This window comes from Diplotaxodon limnothrissa, linkage group LG6 (assembly GCF_057381915.1).
Source record: "Diplotaxodon limnothrissa isolate DT_005_m linkage group LG6, D_limnothrissa_male_GT1.1, whole genome shotgun sequence".
In the NCBI taxonomy this organism is placed as follows: Eukaryota; Metazoa; Chordata; class Actinopteri; order Cichliformes; family Cichlidae; genus Diplotaxodon; species Diplotaxodon limnothrissa.
Window position 1 is genome coordinate 11,610,294 of NC_140601.1, and position 17,054 is coordinate 11,627,347.

Below are 17,054 nucleotides of genomic sequence, written 5' to 3' on the forward strand. Positions count from 1 at the left end.
TCATCAGCTGCAGCATTTCTATTTTTCTAAACACTACTACTTTTCTTACTCTTGTATTTTATTTTCCACTATGATGTATGATTTTTACTCTCTACTTATCAGTTGTGGTGTCCCTTCTGTGATAGTTCATTATTATCCCAATCAGTGAATGCTCCCTTTAAATTATTTTTTTAGTTAAATCACAACGATTCGATGCTGCAGTAGATATTAGTTTCAATTCCGTCGACTTCTGCTTCCTTGGCATAGAGCTCAGCTTCGCTGGCATGAAGATCAGCTTCTTTGGAGTAGAAATCTTGTTGATGTTTAGTATTAACCTGCATTCTGCTGTAATGAGCTGAGATGTTTTCACAAATGGGACCAGGGTGCATCTACAGAAAGAAGACAAATGATATGAGCACTGGGTTATTTAACACTAAGGATTCAGTTTTTGCCTCATTCAAATAAAGAAATTACTTTTTTGCAAATGTTGTACATTTTGCAAAAAGTTTTGATGTATGATATCTATCAGATTTAAATAGTTTAGTTTTTTCCTTTCATTCTTTGTATGCAGTAAAACACAGCAATTTTTAAAATTGAAACAAAAAGGAGTACATTTTTTGATTTATTATTGTCATTAATGAAGCTAAAAGTATTTCTTATTATTCAATTAATCAATGGAATAATTGATGAAATACTGAATTACTAAAATAACCAATAGCTGCAGCCCTAATGGCTAGCATTTTGTGCAGAGGATGGTCAGGATTTTTTATGGATAACAGTTCAGTGGTCTCCTCCCCAAAAGAGCTTTAGATGTGTGCAGATGCAGCTGATGATACTGTGTCATAATGTGAATGTGTTTTAGTCACATAAAAAATACAACTGTTGAGTAGAAACATGATCGAGGTAGGTGGTGAGCTCCAGTGATAAAAAGGCTACAAGAGGTTAGGATGTAAGTGAGAAAAAAAAGCATGATGAGTGATTTTAAAGTTTTTCTGTGATGGAGAATAAATTATTATTCCTGTGAAGAGAAAATGAGAGGTTTTTTTAACCTGTTTATTATCTGAAGTTTCTTGTCTTGGAGACTGACTGGAAGTCCTCTTTTTTCTATTGCACAAAAAGAAATAAATAAAATGTTAAAACATTTGGTAAATGTAGTGATTTTTAGATAGCGTTTCTCTGCACTCCTGGAGTACTCAAAGCGCTCTATACAACATGCCACATTCACTCTATGCTTTCTCACTAGCATACACATTCATACTCTGATGGATGCATTGGAGAGCAAGTGGTGGTTAGTATCTTGCCCAAGGATATTTGGCATGCAGACTGAGGGAGCCAAAAATCAAACCACCAACCTTTTGATCAACAGATGACCTGCTCTAACTCCTGAGCTACCGTTTAACCATGACAGGTATGACAGATGAGACAGTGTAGCTTACCTCCTGCACCAGTAGACAGTGAGAGGTATTAAAAGGAGCAGAGCTGCAGAAACTCCTGCAGCTGCTGGTGTCCATGTTCCTGTGATACTTTGGACAGTGAGAGTCTTTGGAGCAGAGCTGATATCTTTGTTGGTTTTCACAGCACAGGAGTAGCTTCCTGCATCCTCCCTGCTGACTGGGTCTAGGATCAGATGTTTGTTCTGGTTCTCTCTCGGGGTCAGAGGTCGACTGTTCAAGTACCAAATGTAGTTTGTGTTGTCAGTCAGAGGACAGCTGGTACTGCAGGTCAGTGTGACTCTCTGACCCTCTGTCACCACTGCAGAAGGACTCATCTTCACTCTCAGCTCTGGAAGAAGAACATACAATAATAATAATTATTATTATTATTAGACTCCAGACTCCGTCAGTGTCATTTTTAAATCATGTTTAGTGAGTAATGCCATGTTTTAAGTGAAAAAACATAAAATTTAATGAAGCTCAGTTCTTCATTTCTGTGACATTTTACGGGGATTGTTTGCTTTATTTCATTGTATTTGTCTGACAACTGGGATTATTAATTTCTTTTCAGCTATTCATGCCATTATTGTTACTGTTCTAGGTTACGTGTGGGTTATATAGATGTTTTCTTAATATTCCACCTTGTGATATTTGCTCAATCCAACATGAAACTTGAATAACTATCATTTTCTTAATTTCTGTGAACAGGAAAATTGAATTTTTGTGTGTATTTGATATATAGCAAAGTGCTCATTAGAAAATATTTGATCAGGATTATAAAATAGTTTTATATATTTTAAAAGTCAAAAATAATGTTTTTTTCACTTGATCTGACTGTACAAAAAAAAAAAATACACCGAAAGGGTGAATTTTTCTATAAAAGGAAAATGTCTGTTTGCTTTTGATCCTTGCTCTGTAATGGAATATTTTCACAATCCTGTTAATGAGTAAAGTCTGCTGAGTGAAGAGTTTAGATTTACCTGTGACAATCAAAAATACTCCAGGCAGATCAGACTGTGTCCATCCTTCATGATCTCTCTTGAATCTGAATGTGTATCCTCCTGAGTCATTCTTCTTCAGGTTGTTGATGGTCAGGATGTGTTGGTTCTTCATGTTGTACTGATACTCCACACCACCTGCAGCCTCAATCAGCCTTTTAACTTCCTCATCACCACTTCTCAGTTTTTTACTCCAACATTTAAACTCTGGCTTCATGTTGTCAGGATGTGAGTATTCACTTGTGATGTTGACTGAAGATCCTTCCAGAGCACAGATTCTCCTGCTGACATAATTCACTCTCCAGCAGTTTTTATCCTGAACACCTGAAATATAGATGGATTATGAAATGACTGACTGGTCTATATTTCAGGATGTCAGTGAATCAATAATTTTTTTTAACACATACAAACTTCTGTAGATTGAAGACGTTTGTGGCTTTTAACTGCACAAGAAAATGTGCCTCTTGAAGAGTTTTGAACTGAATAATGTTGATTCTCATAATAGCTTTGTTTGTTGTGGTACCAGAGGTAGATAGTCTGAGGGTCTGTCAGGTTACATCTTGTACTACAAGCCAGTGTAACAAACCCAGAAATGGAAGAAGTCCTTTGAACATGAAGCTCTGTTGATAAAAGATAAATACACTTCCCGTTACTGTGCATAGATACATTCATAAAGTTTATATAATTCATACAAATGTTGGACTCAACAAATCTGACATGTGAGTTTTGGTGGTGTTATTTTTGTACCACTTCACCTCTGGGATATGTGATGGAGCACGGCTCATCCACTGGTGTCTGTTTATAAGAACACATGTCTCCATAAGCATAAGTCACACTGAAGCAGGTTGCTGTGATGGAATCTGAAGAAAAAGTAATGCAATTAAATATTTGTAAGAAGATTATTTTTATATTTAGAATTGAGATTTCTGTTCATATTGAATTTATTTATTGTCAAATAATATAGCAGAATAAGCATCATGACTCACCCACAGAGACTTGAGGGGCTCTGAGATGCTCGTAGCCTTTGACAGCACAGGAGTATGTGACTGCTTCCTCACTGCTGAGCAGCTCTTGGTACCAGGGAGACCAGTCCTCATAGAGAAACTCTCTGTTCTTGTACCAGATGTAGGCTGCAGGCTTTTCAGTCAGAGGACAGCTGCTGCTGCACATCAGTGTTACTGTCTGTCCCTCTGTGGCAGGAATCACCTTTACCTGCAGCTCTGAGAGGATGATGGAGAACAACTTATACAATGATGTCATTTGGAAAGTAATTCATGAGTAAAAGTCACTGTACCTGCAACAACTTGAAGAGTAATTCTGTTGAGCCAACAGTGTCCTGGACTGTCTGTAGTCTTCATACAGCAGTAAGCGTTTGCATCACTCTCTCTTAGATCATTGACGGTTAAAGTTGGGTTTTTCTTATCAGAGATGTTGTACATTACACGTTGTCCATCCACAGAGAGCTCACTCTGAACATAATTTCCCTTCCATTGGACAGTGAACCATTTTCTGCTTGAAGTCAGATGTTGATGTGAGCAGTGCAGATCCACTGATGAACCTTTGAGAGCACAGATCCTGGTTTCTCCTCCATTAACACCTTAAACAGAAACTTTCTTTAGAAAAAAACCTTTCAGTCAAAAAGAGAGAGATATTCTGTAGTTTACATTAGGAACTAATCTGAACTCAAAGTTGTCATCTATAAATCATGTAGTAGGATTAGCTATGGTTACTTTCATTCTTAAATAGGGACAAATAAATAATCACTGATACCTGTGATGTAAATGATGACACCCACAAAGAGACGACAAGCATTCCTGAGCGGCATGATTGTTGTAGTCCAGACTTTAACGTTTAACACTGACAGTGAAAGCTTGAATAAAAATAAAAAAAAGTAAGTCATCGGTCACCTAAGCTGTTCTCCTTTTCAGAGTGAAAGGTTAGGGGGGGAAGATTGACTGTTGTTTCATATTCAGTGGTTTCACATCTTGTGCAGCTTTGAGGCTAATACCAAACTTCCTTCCTTTTCCTTTCAATCTTTTGTCGACTCTGCTGTGTGCACTTGTATTTTAAATAAATGTGCAATAAATAGTCACCTCAGGTGCTTTAAGCTGTTCAGAAGAAAGCTGTGTGTTGAAGCTTTTGTCCATATCTAATTATGGTGGTTTATGGTTTGTGATGAATACAAACGTCTGTGGTGATCAAGAAACCCCAGATTCAAGCTCACTGTGCAACATGAACTGCTGTGGAGATGCAGACTTTTTTTTGATACTGGTTACACATGGGTGCTGGGTGTGGCCTAAAAGTGACAGCTTTTACCACATTTGAGCAACACTCAGAAGTGACAACAGGTCTTCAACCACAGAGATAAACACTGTAAAATTTTATAGGAAAATTGTGTTCAACATTCACTCTTGTTGTTTCCTGCCTCAGATTCTGTGATTTATTGTTTGAATGCTGAAAAACAAGCACAATTTCAGATTCCTTTAGCACCTTCTCTCTTGTTCTGTTTTTTAGTAATTTGAGACCAGAAGGGACCATAATTACTGCTCATTGTGTCAGCAACTCCATGTTTAATGCAACAGTCTTGATGCTGAGGGATCTGATCATCTTTTCTGAGCCATTCTGCACACGTTGGTAACATTTTCTATTGTTCTCTGCTTAACCTTCAACAAGTGAGGACTGTAAATGTCATTACTCAATTATGTTATGTGCCAAGTTTTCACCAATCTTTTTATATTTTACACTCAGGGACAATTGATTTTAATGATTGCTGATCACTAAGAATTGTAATACTTTTGGTTTTACTGTCATATTTTTACTGTTACTATCAAGTGAGGGTGTGTGCCAAGCAACGAGAGAACCCAAAATGCAGGACTTGGCAGACAGGCTTAACTAAACTCAAACAGCTTTATTGCCAGAGCTCAGGAACAAAAACCTAAACTGAAAACTTGAACAGAGGGAAATTTGAATAGACTTGAAAAGACATGAGGCTATGGGGGAAAGAGACACTGCTGGGAAAACAAGGTGCAAGTGAACAGAATCAATTAATGAAAACGAGCAAAGAAAAACTGAACACAACACACACAGGGCAAAAGACTATCAAAATAAAACAGGAAACCAACACTTAGACTGAGACTAACACCTGATTTTGACAGGCCAAAGTAAACACAAAGACAAACTCACTAAACATGGACACAGAAACGTAGATGAGGCATAGACAACACAGGAGGACCAGAAAAACTTGAGAATAACAAAGAAAATGATGAATACAAAATCAGAATGAAAACCTAACCAAAGCAAAGGTAATATTTAAACTAAAAACTACAAATGGTAGTGATATTTCCCAAACAGAAAACACTGGGTACAAAACCCAGTATCGTGACAGTTATAGCATTAATGCTCGTAATAAACATGGATAAAGTTCCAAATAATAACACCTTTAACAGAAACTTTCATTAGAAAACAGCTTCATTATCTCATCCATCTTTTTTACCTTTCTATCAATAATATGTTGGCATCTGTGACCCTCATCCTGCTGTCCCAGCATGCAACAGCAAAGAGGATGGCACTGACCACAACAGACTCAGAGAAAATCCTGAGCGTTGTCCGATACATGTTAAAAGATCTCAGCTGCTTCAGAAAATAGATACGACTCGGGCCCTTCCTGCAGAATGCAGTGATGCTTTTAACGCAGTCTGGTTTATTTTCTGATACGAGTGTGTTGCTGATCTCTGTGGAAGACACAAAGTGTTGAAGACGCAGATATTGTGGCCTTCCTGTCAGGTAATCCACAATCCAGGACACAAGAGAGGCATCCACATGCATCAGTTTATCAGCCAGGAAGGTTGGCCTGATGGTATGAACTGGAAAAGTCGAAAAATATAACCTTCACAGTGCTTGGACACAATTTATCAGGTAGATGATGGAAACCTCAACTCCAAGGCAACACTTGGAGCTGAAGCAGATTCTGATGCAGTTATTATAGTTAACTAAAACTTAGCTAAGAACTAAAAGTAGATGTGAAAAACAAAAGAAAAAAATTGTTCGCAAAGTTACTCTTTAAAAAAAATGTGGTTTGAAATTCACTCTTGTTTTTTGCTGTCTCAGACAATTCTGGGGGGCTCCTCTACTGTTTTTTTTTTCGTCTGTTTGTCTGTTTTGCAGTTAGAGACACGTCCACTAGATGACAATATTATCATATCTCATGATACAGTAATGCTGAAGGATCTAATACTGTTTGCTGAGTTATCCTGCTGGTATTGGTAACATTTTCTGTTGTTGTCTGCCTACCTGTTATCAAGTCGGAGCCTTTCTGTGGAGTTTGCATGTTCTTTCCATGTTTGCATGGGTTCTTGTTCCTCCCACGTTCCAAAGACATGCAGTTAGTGGGGTTGGTAATTCTAAATTGTGCATTTGAGTGCGAATGGTTGTCTGTCTCTATGTGTTCGCCTTGTGACAAACTGGACATATCCTGCCCAGGGTGTACCCTGCCTCTTACCCTGTGGTAGCTGGGATAGGCTCCAGCACCCCCACAACCCTGATTGTGGGGGTGCTGGTTATAATGGTGGATGTTCATATGACAAAAATTCCAAATGTTTAGGTTAATAACATGTAATTAATTAATATTAGAAATAACATCATTGCTTATATAACCTTGGCATTTTTCTGTAAAAATAAATGTGTATTTTCAATGAAAGTCGTGAAAAACATTTCTCCTAAAAATGACCCAAAGTTATCAACTTAAATATACAATTTATGTGTAATCCTGTTCTCTAAACTTTTTTCGGAATTACTCAGTATTTCAGGACACTTTTCTTCTCTCCTAAGAGATCTTGAATTATTACTCATTTATTCCATCGCACCTACCAATAAGTATTTTTACATAATAATTACATCCTAAGTCACGGGCTGTATCAACACTGTCACCTAACTGTGTGATGTTTTTGAACATTCTGATAACAAATAGTTTCTTTAAGAGACAATAATAGAAGGGAAAATGGGTCATTCAAGCATCAAACATTCAAAAACTTTACAGAAAAACCTGAAGAAATAAGAGACAAATGATTATTCAGATAAATCTTCACACTATAGCTGAAAGAATTAAACTACTACAGCTCATTTTTTTTATATTTATTAATACTCATAAAGGTTATTGATTTATGTTAAGCCGTTATCAGTTCATGTATGGTTCAGGGAAAAAAGAAATGATGACTTTAAGTTTTAACTGTTCAGTTTGAAAGCTCTAAACCACGCAGAAAGCAACAACACAAAGCTCACAAGTTTGCATGTTTTACAAAGTTAGCAATAATATTTTTACATTGTCTTATACTTTGTACACAACACATGCATTTCATGATCAAACATCTTTAAATTGAAACCCACAAGCATTTCTACTTTTCTACTCATTTCTACTGTATTCTACGTGCCATTTTAGAGTGTGGTTGTTTTACACTCTGTACACAACAGCTGTGGCGCTTTTTTGAGTTTTTTTTCTGTTTAAAAGGCAGTGACTCAGTATTGGATGTTAGAGTATAGATCAGCTGTATTGGAATAGAGTTCAGCTTGATTGGGATAGACTTTGCCTTCATTGCAGTAGAGGTCACCTTGATTGGAGTCAAGTTCTCCTTCATTGGAATAGAGATGAGCTGGTTGGTGTGTATTGACAGGCATTCTGCTGTAGTGAGCTGAGACGTTTTCATATATGGGATTATGGCTAACCTGAGGAGACCAAAAACATAACCTCCCATATGGTACACATTTTACACCATATGGAAGGTTAAGACATTGGTGAGATAAACAAGACAAAAAAATCTATCCACACAAAGGATAAATGATCAAGTAAAAGAAAAACAGGATTGTGGATGCACTGTGTTGTGTACCTGCTGTTTGTTGTCTGATATTTCACTCTTTGGAGAATGACTAGAAGCCCTCTTTTTTCTGAGTGTCAAACATGAAAGGATATGACTGAATAACAGATTTCAAATCAGAGTTTGAACATGACTGATCTTAAAGAGAACACAGTGATGCTCACCTCCGGCAGCAGAACACAGTGAGAAGTATTATTATTATTAACAGGAGAGCTGCAAAACCTCCTGCAGCTGCTGGTAGCCATTGAGCTGTGGTGTTATCCTTGTTAGTTTTAACACCACAGGAATAATTTCTTATATTCTCCCTGCTGACTGGGTCTAGGATCAGATGTTTGTTGTGGGTCTCTGTCATGTTCAGATGTCGACTGTTGAAGTACCAAATGTAGTTTGTGTTGTCAGTCAGAGGACAGCTGGTGCTGCAGGTCAGTGTGACTCTCTGACCCTCTGTCACCACTGCAGAAGGACTCATCTTCACTCTCAGCTCTGAAAGAGGAACATTACTAAATAATTAAAAACTATAAATCTCATAAAAAAATTTCCCAATGACCTTTTTTTTAATATAGGATAGCATTTTGATGGGTAATGTGATACAGGTCAATGTGGAACGCAAAGGACCGTCAACAGTTTTACAAGAAGCACTTCTTAGACCAGCTAAAATGTGATGATCAGTGAAATTTTGCTGATAACACTTTTACATTCAGTATTGTTTGCTCAGGTTTACATGAGGCTTTTTAGGCTTTTTAGTGTAAAACATTGAGGCTCTTACATGAATGAAACATCTTAGGTCATCTTGTTAGGAGACTTTACCTGTGACAATCAAAAAGACTCCAGGCAGTTTCAGTTCTTTATCATTTCCTTTCAGGATGAAGGTGTATTCTCCTGAGTCATTCTTCTTCAGGTTTTTGATGGTCAGGGTGTGTTGGTTCTTCATGTTGTCCTGATACTCCACACGACCTGAAGGCTCAATCGGTTTTTCAAGTTCCTTATCACCTGTTTTCCATTTTTTACTCCAACATTTAAACTCTGGTTTCATGTTATCAGGATGTGAGTATTTACTGATAATGTTCACTGAAGATCCTTCCAGAGCACAGATTCTCCTGCTGACATAATTCACTGTCCAGCAGTTTTTATCCTGAACACCTGAAATATAGATGGACGATTTAAAGTTGACTGTGGTGTCTGCATGTTGAGATAACAGCTTGTTATTAATTAACAGAATTAACAGTTTTCTTTGATACTCACAGACGTCATCAGATTGAAGATGCTCATGACCTTTAATTGCACAGTAAAAGTTGTTTTTCAAAGAACTTGGAGTTGAAATGCTTCTTATATTTTCCCTATAAAGTTTTCCATTTTCATACCACACATAGACAGTTTGAGGGTCGATCAGAGGACATGAGGTGCTACAGGTCAGTGTGTTCCCAGGTGTCTTTACAACATGTACCACTGAAGAGATGATAAATACAGTTTCGTCAGTCACTATGTTATTATGCATATTTTATACGTGTATGTATGTCAGTTACATGGTTTTGTGTATGGGAGCAGATTTGTAGAGGTGAGTTCAAAGAACGGTACTTGAACTCACTTCTCTTTTCATTATAAGAGAGGAGTCTGTGTACTCATTCTGTCTTTTCCTCATCAGGGACGTTTTCAGTTTAACACATTTTCATTGACTGCATCCACACACTTCAATAATAATCTTGGCATTCTACTTTTTTCACCCAAAGCGTAATGTAATTCACGTGTGACCTGATGGCTGTCAGTGCTACCCCTCAGCTTCTTAGTAGATGTACCTGTGCTGTTAATGTGAAAATCCTACTTGAATCCATTCCTGAATTATTGCAATCACAAAATTTTCAGAAAACTAGAACTTTGACCTTGACCTCGAGGTCAGTGTCAAGGAGATTCAAAATCATCAAAGATTTTTAGTACATGTGCCTTTTGTAGCAATTTGGAAATCCTACTCATTCTCGCATTCACAAATCTCTGTGTCCATGCCAACTGCCAATAACATCTTTTAACCCTTCAGCCTTTTTACAGCTGAGGGGTTAAAAAAGTGAATATAGAAACAGTGCATTTCAGAGATCAGTAAGAAGACGTGTTTGTGTTCACCTCTGGGAAATGTGATGGAACAAGGCTCATGTTCTGATCCCTGCTGATAAGGACACATTTCGCTTTTAGTGTACGTCACATTGAAGCATGTTGATGTGATGGAATCTGGATGAAAAAAATATTAGAGTATTGAGTATGTTTACTCAGAATTATTTGACTTAGTTTATTTAGAGTAGTTTATTTTGTAACACACTGAACATCATGACTCACCCACAGAGACTTGAGGGGCTCTGAGATGCTCGTAGCCTTTGACAGCACAGGAGTATGTGTCTGCTTCCTCACTGCTGAGCAGCTCTTGGTACCAGGGAGACCAGTCCTCATAGAGAAACTCTCTGTTCTTGTACCAGATGTAGGCTGCAGGCTTTTCAGTCAGAGGACAGCTGCTGCTGCACATCAGTGTTACTGTCTGTCCCTCTGTGGCAGGAATCACCTTTACCTGCAGCTCTGAGAGGATCATTAATTGAAATAATATCAATACATTGATTATTCATAGATGAGTTCTTAACGCATTTGATAAAACCACTGTACCTGCAACACTGAGAGAAATTCCCCTTTGGTCACAGTCTGATTTGTCAGCAGGTTCTCTGCAGCAGTAAATGTTTGCATCATTCTCTGCTAGATTGTTGACTGTCAGAGTCAAGTTACTATCTGCTGACATGCTGTACTTTCCATCTGCAGATGTCTCAATCTTGAAGCCCCCCCTGTGTACACTGTACCAGTTCATGCTTGATGTTGGATGTTGATGTGAGCAGGACAGATTCACTGATGAACCTTTCAAGGCACAGATGCTGTTTGTTTGTCCCTGAACACCTTTAACACAACATTTGATTAACAAGCATCTGTGCAGATTTACACAATTTCTATAACATTCATATGTTATTCTGACAATATAAGTTTCATGCATTTTTCCATGCAGCACTCTGAAAATTGCTAATATATTGCAACGTTATCAGAGAACCATCAAATGTTTTGTTGCAAAAAGTCACAGGGTCAAGAAATGTATTAAAAACAGACCACCAAAGATTTGAGAAGAATCAAACGTGTTATTTTCCATTGATTTCATATTAACTGGAAAATTATAGTACTTCTTCTTCTGACCAAAACCCTCTCCGAACATTGTCTGGGAGGTTCCGGGTGCTGCTGCAGAAAACATTTGATCATTGAGAAATCAAATAACCAACAATCTTCAACTTGAAAGTAAATTCAGTGTTTTGGTCAATGACTTTTTTTTATGTCAAAAACATTTATTTATAAATTTAAAGTTTTAAAGTTGTTTGTTTTGTCATTCTCACTTCATTGGCTGAAAATAAACAAAGGAAATGGGGAAATATTCATTTTTCATTTAGTTGCATAATAATTCTGCACACTAATAGTTACCAACAAATATGAAAATCTCACTTTTACTTTCTTAAATATCCTGATTAGGCGCTGTAGTTGTTCGAGAATAATCATTTACGAAGCTATGTGAGCCAAGCCGGGAGTGAGTTAGTATGGGTTAAACCCAGTGATTCATGGCACTGAAGCAAGGCCACGTTTAGTACATAATTCTGAGAAACTAGCAGCTTATGTAATAATAAAGTGTACTTTTTAGAAACAAGTGGCTGTGAAAGGACAGGAAGACCAGAAAAGATGATCTTACGGAATACAGCAAAATTCCTTCTTTTAGCATAAACTAAACAACAGCAAATGTTCATTTTACATGTCTCAAATATCTACAACTGTAAAATGTTACCTATGCATTAATGCAACATTAACATACATATAAGTGGACATTGAATTAAGGGATCTGGTAAAACAGAATCTTTTCTACCTGAGAGAGAGAGAACAAAAACCCAGAACAAACATTCAGCTTCTGTGAAGAACATGGCTGTTGCAGACTTCACTGTCTAATCAGAAAGTTGACTAATGAGCTTTCAAAACCCTCAGCTGCTGTCTTATTAAAGAATGATTGCTTAAAAGCAGAAGTCATCTTCTTAAAACTACAAAGTCTTATGACCAAATGGACATGGAAATTACGGCAAATATGTGTGCATGCAACACCTTCAGATCACTTCCTCCTCCTATCAAATTAGTGCAGCAGCTATTCATATATGACATATAACAGCACGACAAAACATCTGTGTGTTGCTTTTGTTATTTTGAGATAAAAGCATCTTAAGCTCACCCACATGAAAACTTCCTTTGAGAAGCAGTATTATATTTTTCTTCTTGCTTTTACCACAATATTTTGAGATCACATATTTCACTATCAAGCATTTCCTCTTTTTGGCTCATTTTTATAATGTGTTTTATTCAGAGATTAAAAACTACTTACAGATACACCAGCTACTGATGTTATACTAAAACCTAGTGAGGAATACTGCCTTTTAATGTCTGTTTATTTGCTTTTCTTTATCAGGCTCAGATTTGGAGTAGAGATTCTCAGTGGAGTGGAGACTGAAGTGCAGTCTGTTCTACCAATGGTCACCCCGAGTTAGCTCATCTTTAGCTCATCTTTCCATCCCGTTATAAGGAATCTTATGCATAAGTTTAATAAGGAAGATCTCAGGTCTCACATCTGTCTGCTCCCAGGTGTTGCCGGCTAATTCTAAGCTTCACGTCACTTCTACTTTCCCAGGTGAGAAGCTGTTTGGTGACATCACTGATGTTGTCCAATCATTTTTCTCCCAGCCTTCATCAGACAAAGTAGCACTCATGCCACATACTTTAAATCTCACTGCGCGTCTGTCACTCTCCTTTGCAGACGCCTTTGTGCAACCCACCTTCTCCACATCACCGCCTCTCATCACTCAGGCTGTATTCAAGCCTCTATATTAATCCCCACCCTCACCGGGAGTCCTGCTCTAATCCCTATCACTGCTGGGATCAACGGGCCATCGGAGTCTAACTGCCAAATACCTCTATCTAAATTCTGTACATTAATAAATCATGGTCATTTCTTTCTTATGATCCTTCCGTACTGAATTATAGCTATGTTTCTGTGCCAAATCAAACATACTGATCCTTCCTCTGTTTCTGTTTTACTCCTTGACAATATGTTGTCTCTGCTGGTGTGATTACAGATACAAAGTATCCTGTTTCTCTCAATGTATCAAATGGGGGGGGGGAATCAAATGCAGTGTAAATGAACAACTCACAGATAGCATTACTCAACCCTGTAATAATTCAATTTTTTGTTTATTTCTCTTTTTAAAGAAACATGAAGTCTCTGCAAGAGAAGTAAGGGCATGATACATGTGTGAATGCTGAACAATGAAAGAAGTATGACATGCAAAGATCAGAAAGGTGTCATATTATGCATCAACACCAGACATGTGTGAAATGACTGCTGTGTAAAAAAAAATGTGCACCCAAAACACAAAAAGCACTGGCAGATGAAACAAGCAGAAAAGACTGTAACTGTAAAAGCAGAAATACACGATGAAAAAGCGAAGAAGAGAAAAACTGACAGAGAGAGGCATTTCTATTTATACACATTAACAGTTACAGTAGAGCAAAGAATAGCATGGCAGGAAATACAAAAACAGACGATGGACTCTTACAGAGATGCTTCTCTCCATGCATTCTTGCTGTTTCTGTTTCATGCAGGCTTTATGAATGCATCAGCAAAATGATGGGTGAAAATGTGAAACATATGAAAATATGAATTCATTAATAAGGCTGGAATACCAAATGTTTCATCAGTAACAAAAGTGAAAACAGCTTGATCTGAGTACAACAGCTTAGCCTCCAATCTTATAAAACTGGACAGACTTTAGATATTCAGGTGAAAAAACTAAGATGTTGATCATAAACCAGGTTTCTAGCTGTTTTGTGTCTGTTATTATTTGTTCAAAGTAGGGAGTGTGTGTGTTGGGGAGGCTTTAAGATAAGTTGTAAGACGATAATAGGAGACACCTGTGTATTTATTACTTATATGTACTTATTATGGATTACAGCACTCTCAATAAAAATGTTGTTCATAAGCACAGGCAAAGCATCACTGGGGTTTTTGCTAAAGTCAGTGTTCATTAAGCACTTCCTCAATAATTTTTGAAAGTAGAAGTAATTTGGAGATAGGGCGGTAGCTATAGGGTCCAAATAAAATATTTGAGGAACTTCTTGTTTTTCTTCTTGAGTCTTTGGCAGATGTGGCACAAACAAAGACACTGTGAAAACTATAAATATGATGAAGTAATCTGAGTTGACCTTGCCTTTTAACCTTTCAAAAGCTGCACAATCACAGGAAAGGTCACAAAGAAAGATGCAGCTGTGATGAAGTGTCAGTGAGACCGAATCAGTCAAACACCCCAGAAAAAGACATTTCAGTTTGATTGACATATGTGAAGTTTTGTGATATGCTTGGTTGATGGATGAATATCTTACTTCATAGCTTATTCCCTGTTTTGGCTGTTTGGCATACAAGAGAGGGACCCAAAACACTGGACTCAGAGGACAAGAATTAAACCCAAAAGCACCGAACATGATGACTTTGGCGATCACCAGGTGGACTATTTAATCCTGCCCTACCTGCTGCTCCACGCCAGTCCGTAGTCGCCTCTCAGCGGTAACGTACGCCTGCGGAAAAGAACTCGTATGACAAACTCTCCATCGGACCTAACACTGTTTTTTTTCCCTGTGTACCCAGATCACAACTCGGCGTGTTTTTGTTTTCGAGCCACCTGCCTGTCCACCTGTCCGCCTGAGATTTGGTTCACATTCAGCTTCGCCGTCTCGACCCCTTTTGGAGCTCCACCCCCCTCTGGTTCACTCGGCCCGGCTATCACCGTGAGACGCACACTCCACCTTCCCTCGTATGCTGCCTTTTTTCCGCACCCCAGTAATCTGTCTCTCTTTTTGTTTTACAGCCTCTCACAGCCCCGCTCTCGGCGTTCCCTGTGCGGTCCCTCGGTTTCTTCTGGTTTCATACGTTGTTTTTCTGGCTACCCTCACGGGACACCTTTAGTTGCAATAAAAATTACTTTCTTTATTCGCTCCTACCCTAGTGTGTGTGTTCTGCTACTGGGTCCTGCCTGCGCTCGGAACTTCGGTTCATGACACAGAGTGCATGCAACACCATATATACCAGTCAAAAGTTTGGACAGAATGGCTCTAAATCCCTGAAATGTCTCTGTACATATAACGCGTTAACGGGTTAACCGCGCTAACATGTTGTCGCTGTGCAGCTCCACACATGGGGCATATATATATATATATGTGTGTGTGTGTGTGTGTGTGTGTGTGTGTGTGTGTTAGGGGCTGTCACACACACACACACACACACATATATATGTGTGTGTGTGTGTGTGTGTGTGTGTGTGTGTGTGTGTGTGTGTGTGTGTTAGGGGATGTCAACGTTAACACATTAATATGTCATTATGATATTGCAATGACATATTAATGTGTTAACGTTGACAGCTCTAATGCCACAATGGAACGTAACAGTTCTTGCTTTTTATTTTCTCTTTTTCTCACAGTTTTAAGCTTCTACATGGTTGCCACTGGTAGAAGACCACAGTTTGGGTTACAGTAGTTCTCCAGCACATTTTAAAATGTGCTGATCATATGTTTTTAATTGTAACACAGAGTGATCATTTACTGATATGAATTTGACACAAGCTTGGAATGAGAGACTTATCTCACTATGGCCCAAACCCAGTACTTCAAAGCACTGATGCAAAGGAACATTTAGTACATCAATTTTTAGAAACTAGCAGCTTTCATAAAACTGCAGTATTTGATAGAATGGAAAGGTAAACAATCTGATAAACCAGCTGTAACAAATACAAAAACAGGCTATTTTTTCTGTGGTGACTGTGAAAGGACAGGAGGACTGACCTTATAGAGTAAAAAAAAAAAATCGTTATTATGGCTTAAAATAAACAACAGTAAAAAAACAACCTCAAATATCTACAACCATAAACTGTTACCTATGCATTAATGCAGCATTTACACTGATACATACAAAGTGGACAATGAATTAAGGGATCAGGGAAAACAGAATCTTTCCTACCTGAGAGACGGAGAACAAAAACCCAGAACAAACATTCAGCTTCTGTGAAGAACATGTCTGTTGCAGATTGTGCTGTCGTATCAGAAAGTGGATTTATAAGCTTTCAAAAAACTCAGCTGCTATTATATTAGAGAGTGAATGCTTAAAACCAGAAGTCATCTTCTTAAAACTACGAAGTCTGATGACAGAATGGACAAAGAAATTAGGGCAAATGTGCTTGCATGCAACACCTTCAGATCACTTCCTCTTGTGGAAAGACGAAACCTCAACCAAAGTGTCATAGTGTACCAGCTGTGAAACACTGTGAAATGGTTTTTTTTGTCTGTTTGTTTTTTAATGTTTCCATGTTGTCAGAGTCAGAACAGGTACATGTGGTTTGGTTGTCATTTTGTGGTCCAGATAAAACTAAGAAGAAATCCCACAGACACAGACACTTTGAACTTTTAATGTTCAATTCAAAAGCATCTCAAGCTCACACACATGAAAACTTTATGAAACAACAGGTTTTTGTCTTTTAGTACAACATTTGGAATTAGTGCGTTTACTGCCAAATATTTCTAAAGTCAGGAGTCAGCCATGTTTTTTCTTTTCAACTGATTTTTATTATGTGTTTTATGCAGAGTTTAAAAACAGATACACCAGTTGTGATGCTGAAGTCATACAAAAGTCACTC

The 17,054-nt window shown here is 37.9% G+C and overlaps 2 protein-coding genes across 3 annotated transcripts; both read right to left on the reverse strand.

The window, feature by feature from the left end:
- Positions 1-1,411: 1,411 nt before the first annotated feature.
- On the reverse strand, positions 1,412-3,595 carry LOC146630181 (cell adhesion molecule CEACAM5-like). The gene is made up of 5 exons (XM_085355643.1): positions 3,397-3,595; positions 3,166-3,270; positions 2,818-3,030; positions 2,393-2,734; positions 1,412-1,761 (listed from the first exon to the last, which is right to left on the reverse strand). Exons 1-5 carry the CDS (start codon positions 3,578-3,580, stop codon positions 1,412-1,414), a joined length of 1,194 nt encoding a protein of 397 aa, XP_085211769.1. The 5' UTR covers positions 3,581-3,595.
- A 4,326-nt stretch (positions 3,596-7,921) lies between these two features.
- Positions 7,922-12,254, reverse strand: LOC146630182 (uncharacterized). 2 transcript variants are annotated; one of them, XM_085355641.1, is made up of 8 exons: positions 10,918-11,128; positions 10,600-10,833; positions 10,390-10,494; positions 9,520-9,723; positions 9,085-9,417; positions 8,442-8,760; positions 8,290-8,347; positions 7,922-8,128 (listed from the first exon to the last, which is right to left on the reverse strand). In XM_085355641.1, exons 1-8 carry the CDS (start codon positions 11,111-11,113, stop codon positions 7,922-7,924), a joined length of 1,656 nt encoding a protein of 551 aa, XP_085211767.1. In that variant the 5' UTR covers positions 11,114-11,128. The 2 variants fall into 2 exon arrangements, with proteins under 2 accessions (XP_085211767.1, XP_085211768.1); XM_085355642.1 differs by lacking the exons at positions 7,922-8,128; positions 8,290-8,347 and adding an exon at positions 12,200-12,254 and having other exon boundaries at positions 8,438-8,760; positions 10,918-11,199.
- Positions 12,255-17,054: the final 4,800 nt, after the last annotated feature.

Excerpts from the sequence above, each read along its gene's own strand:
- LOC146630181 (XM_085355643.1), bottom strand. The coding sequence starts at position 3,580 with ATGTGCAGCAGCAGCTGTCCTCTGACTGAAAAGCCTGCAGCCTACATC. Across the intron at positions 3,271-3,396 it reads AGCCCCTCAAGTCTCTGTGG|ATTCCATCACAGCAACCTGC; the intron begins GTGAGTCATGAT and ends CTTTTTCTTCAG. Across the intron at positions 2,735-2,817 it reads TCTTCAATCTACAGAAGTTT|GTGTTCAGGATAAAAACTGC; the intron begins GTATGTGTTAAA and ends TCTATATTTCAG.
- LOC146630182 (XM_085355641.1), bottom strand. The coding sequence starts at position 11,113 with ATGAACTGGTACAGTGTACACAGGGGGGGCTTCAAGATTGAGACATCT. Across the intron at positions 10,495-10,599 it reads AGCCCCTCAAGTCTCTGTGG|ATTCCATCACATCAACATGC; the intron begins GTGAGTCATGAT and ends TTTTTCATCCAG. Across the intron at positions 8,761-9,084 it reads AGTCTTTTTGATTGTCACAG|AGCTGAGAGTGAAGATGAGT; the intron begins GTAAAGTCTCCT and ends TTCCTCTTTCAG.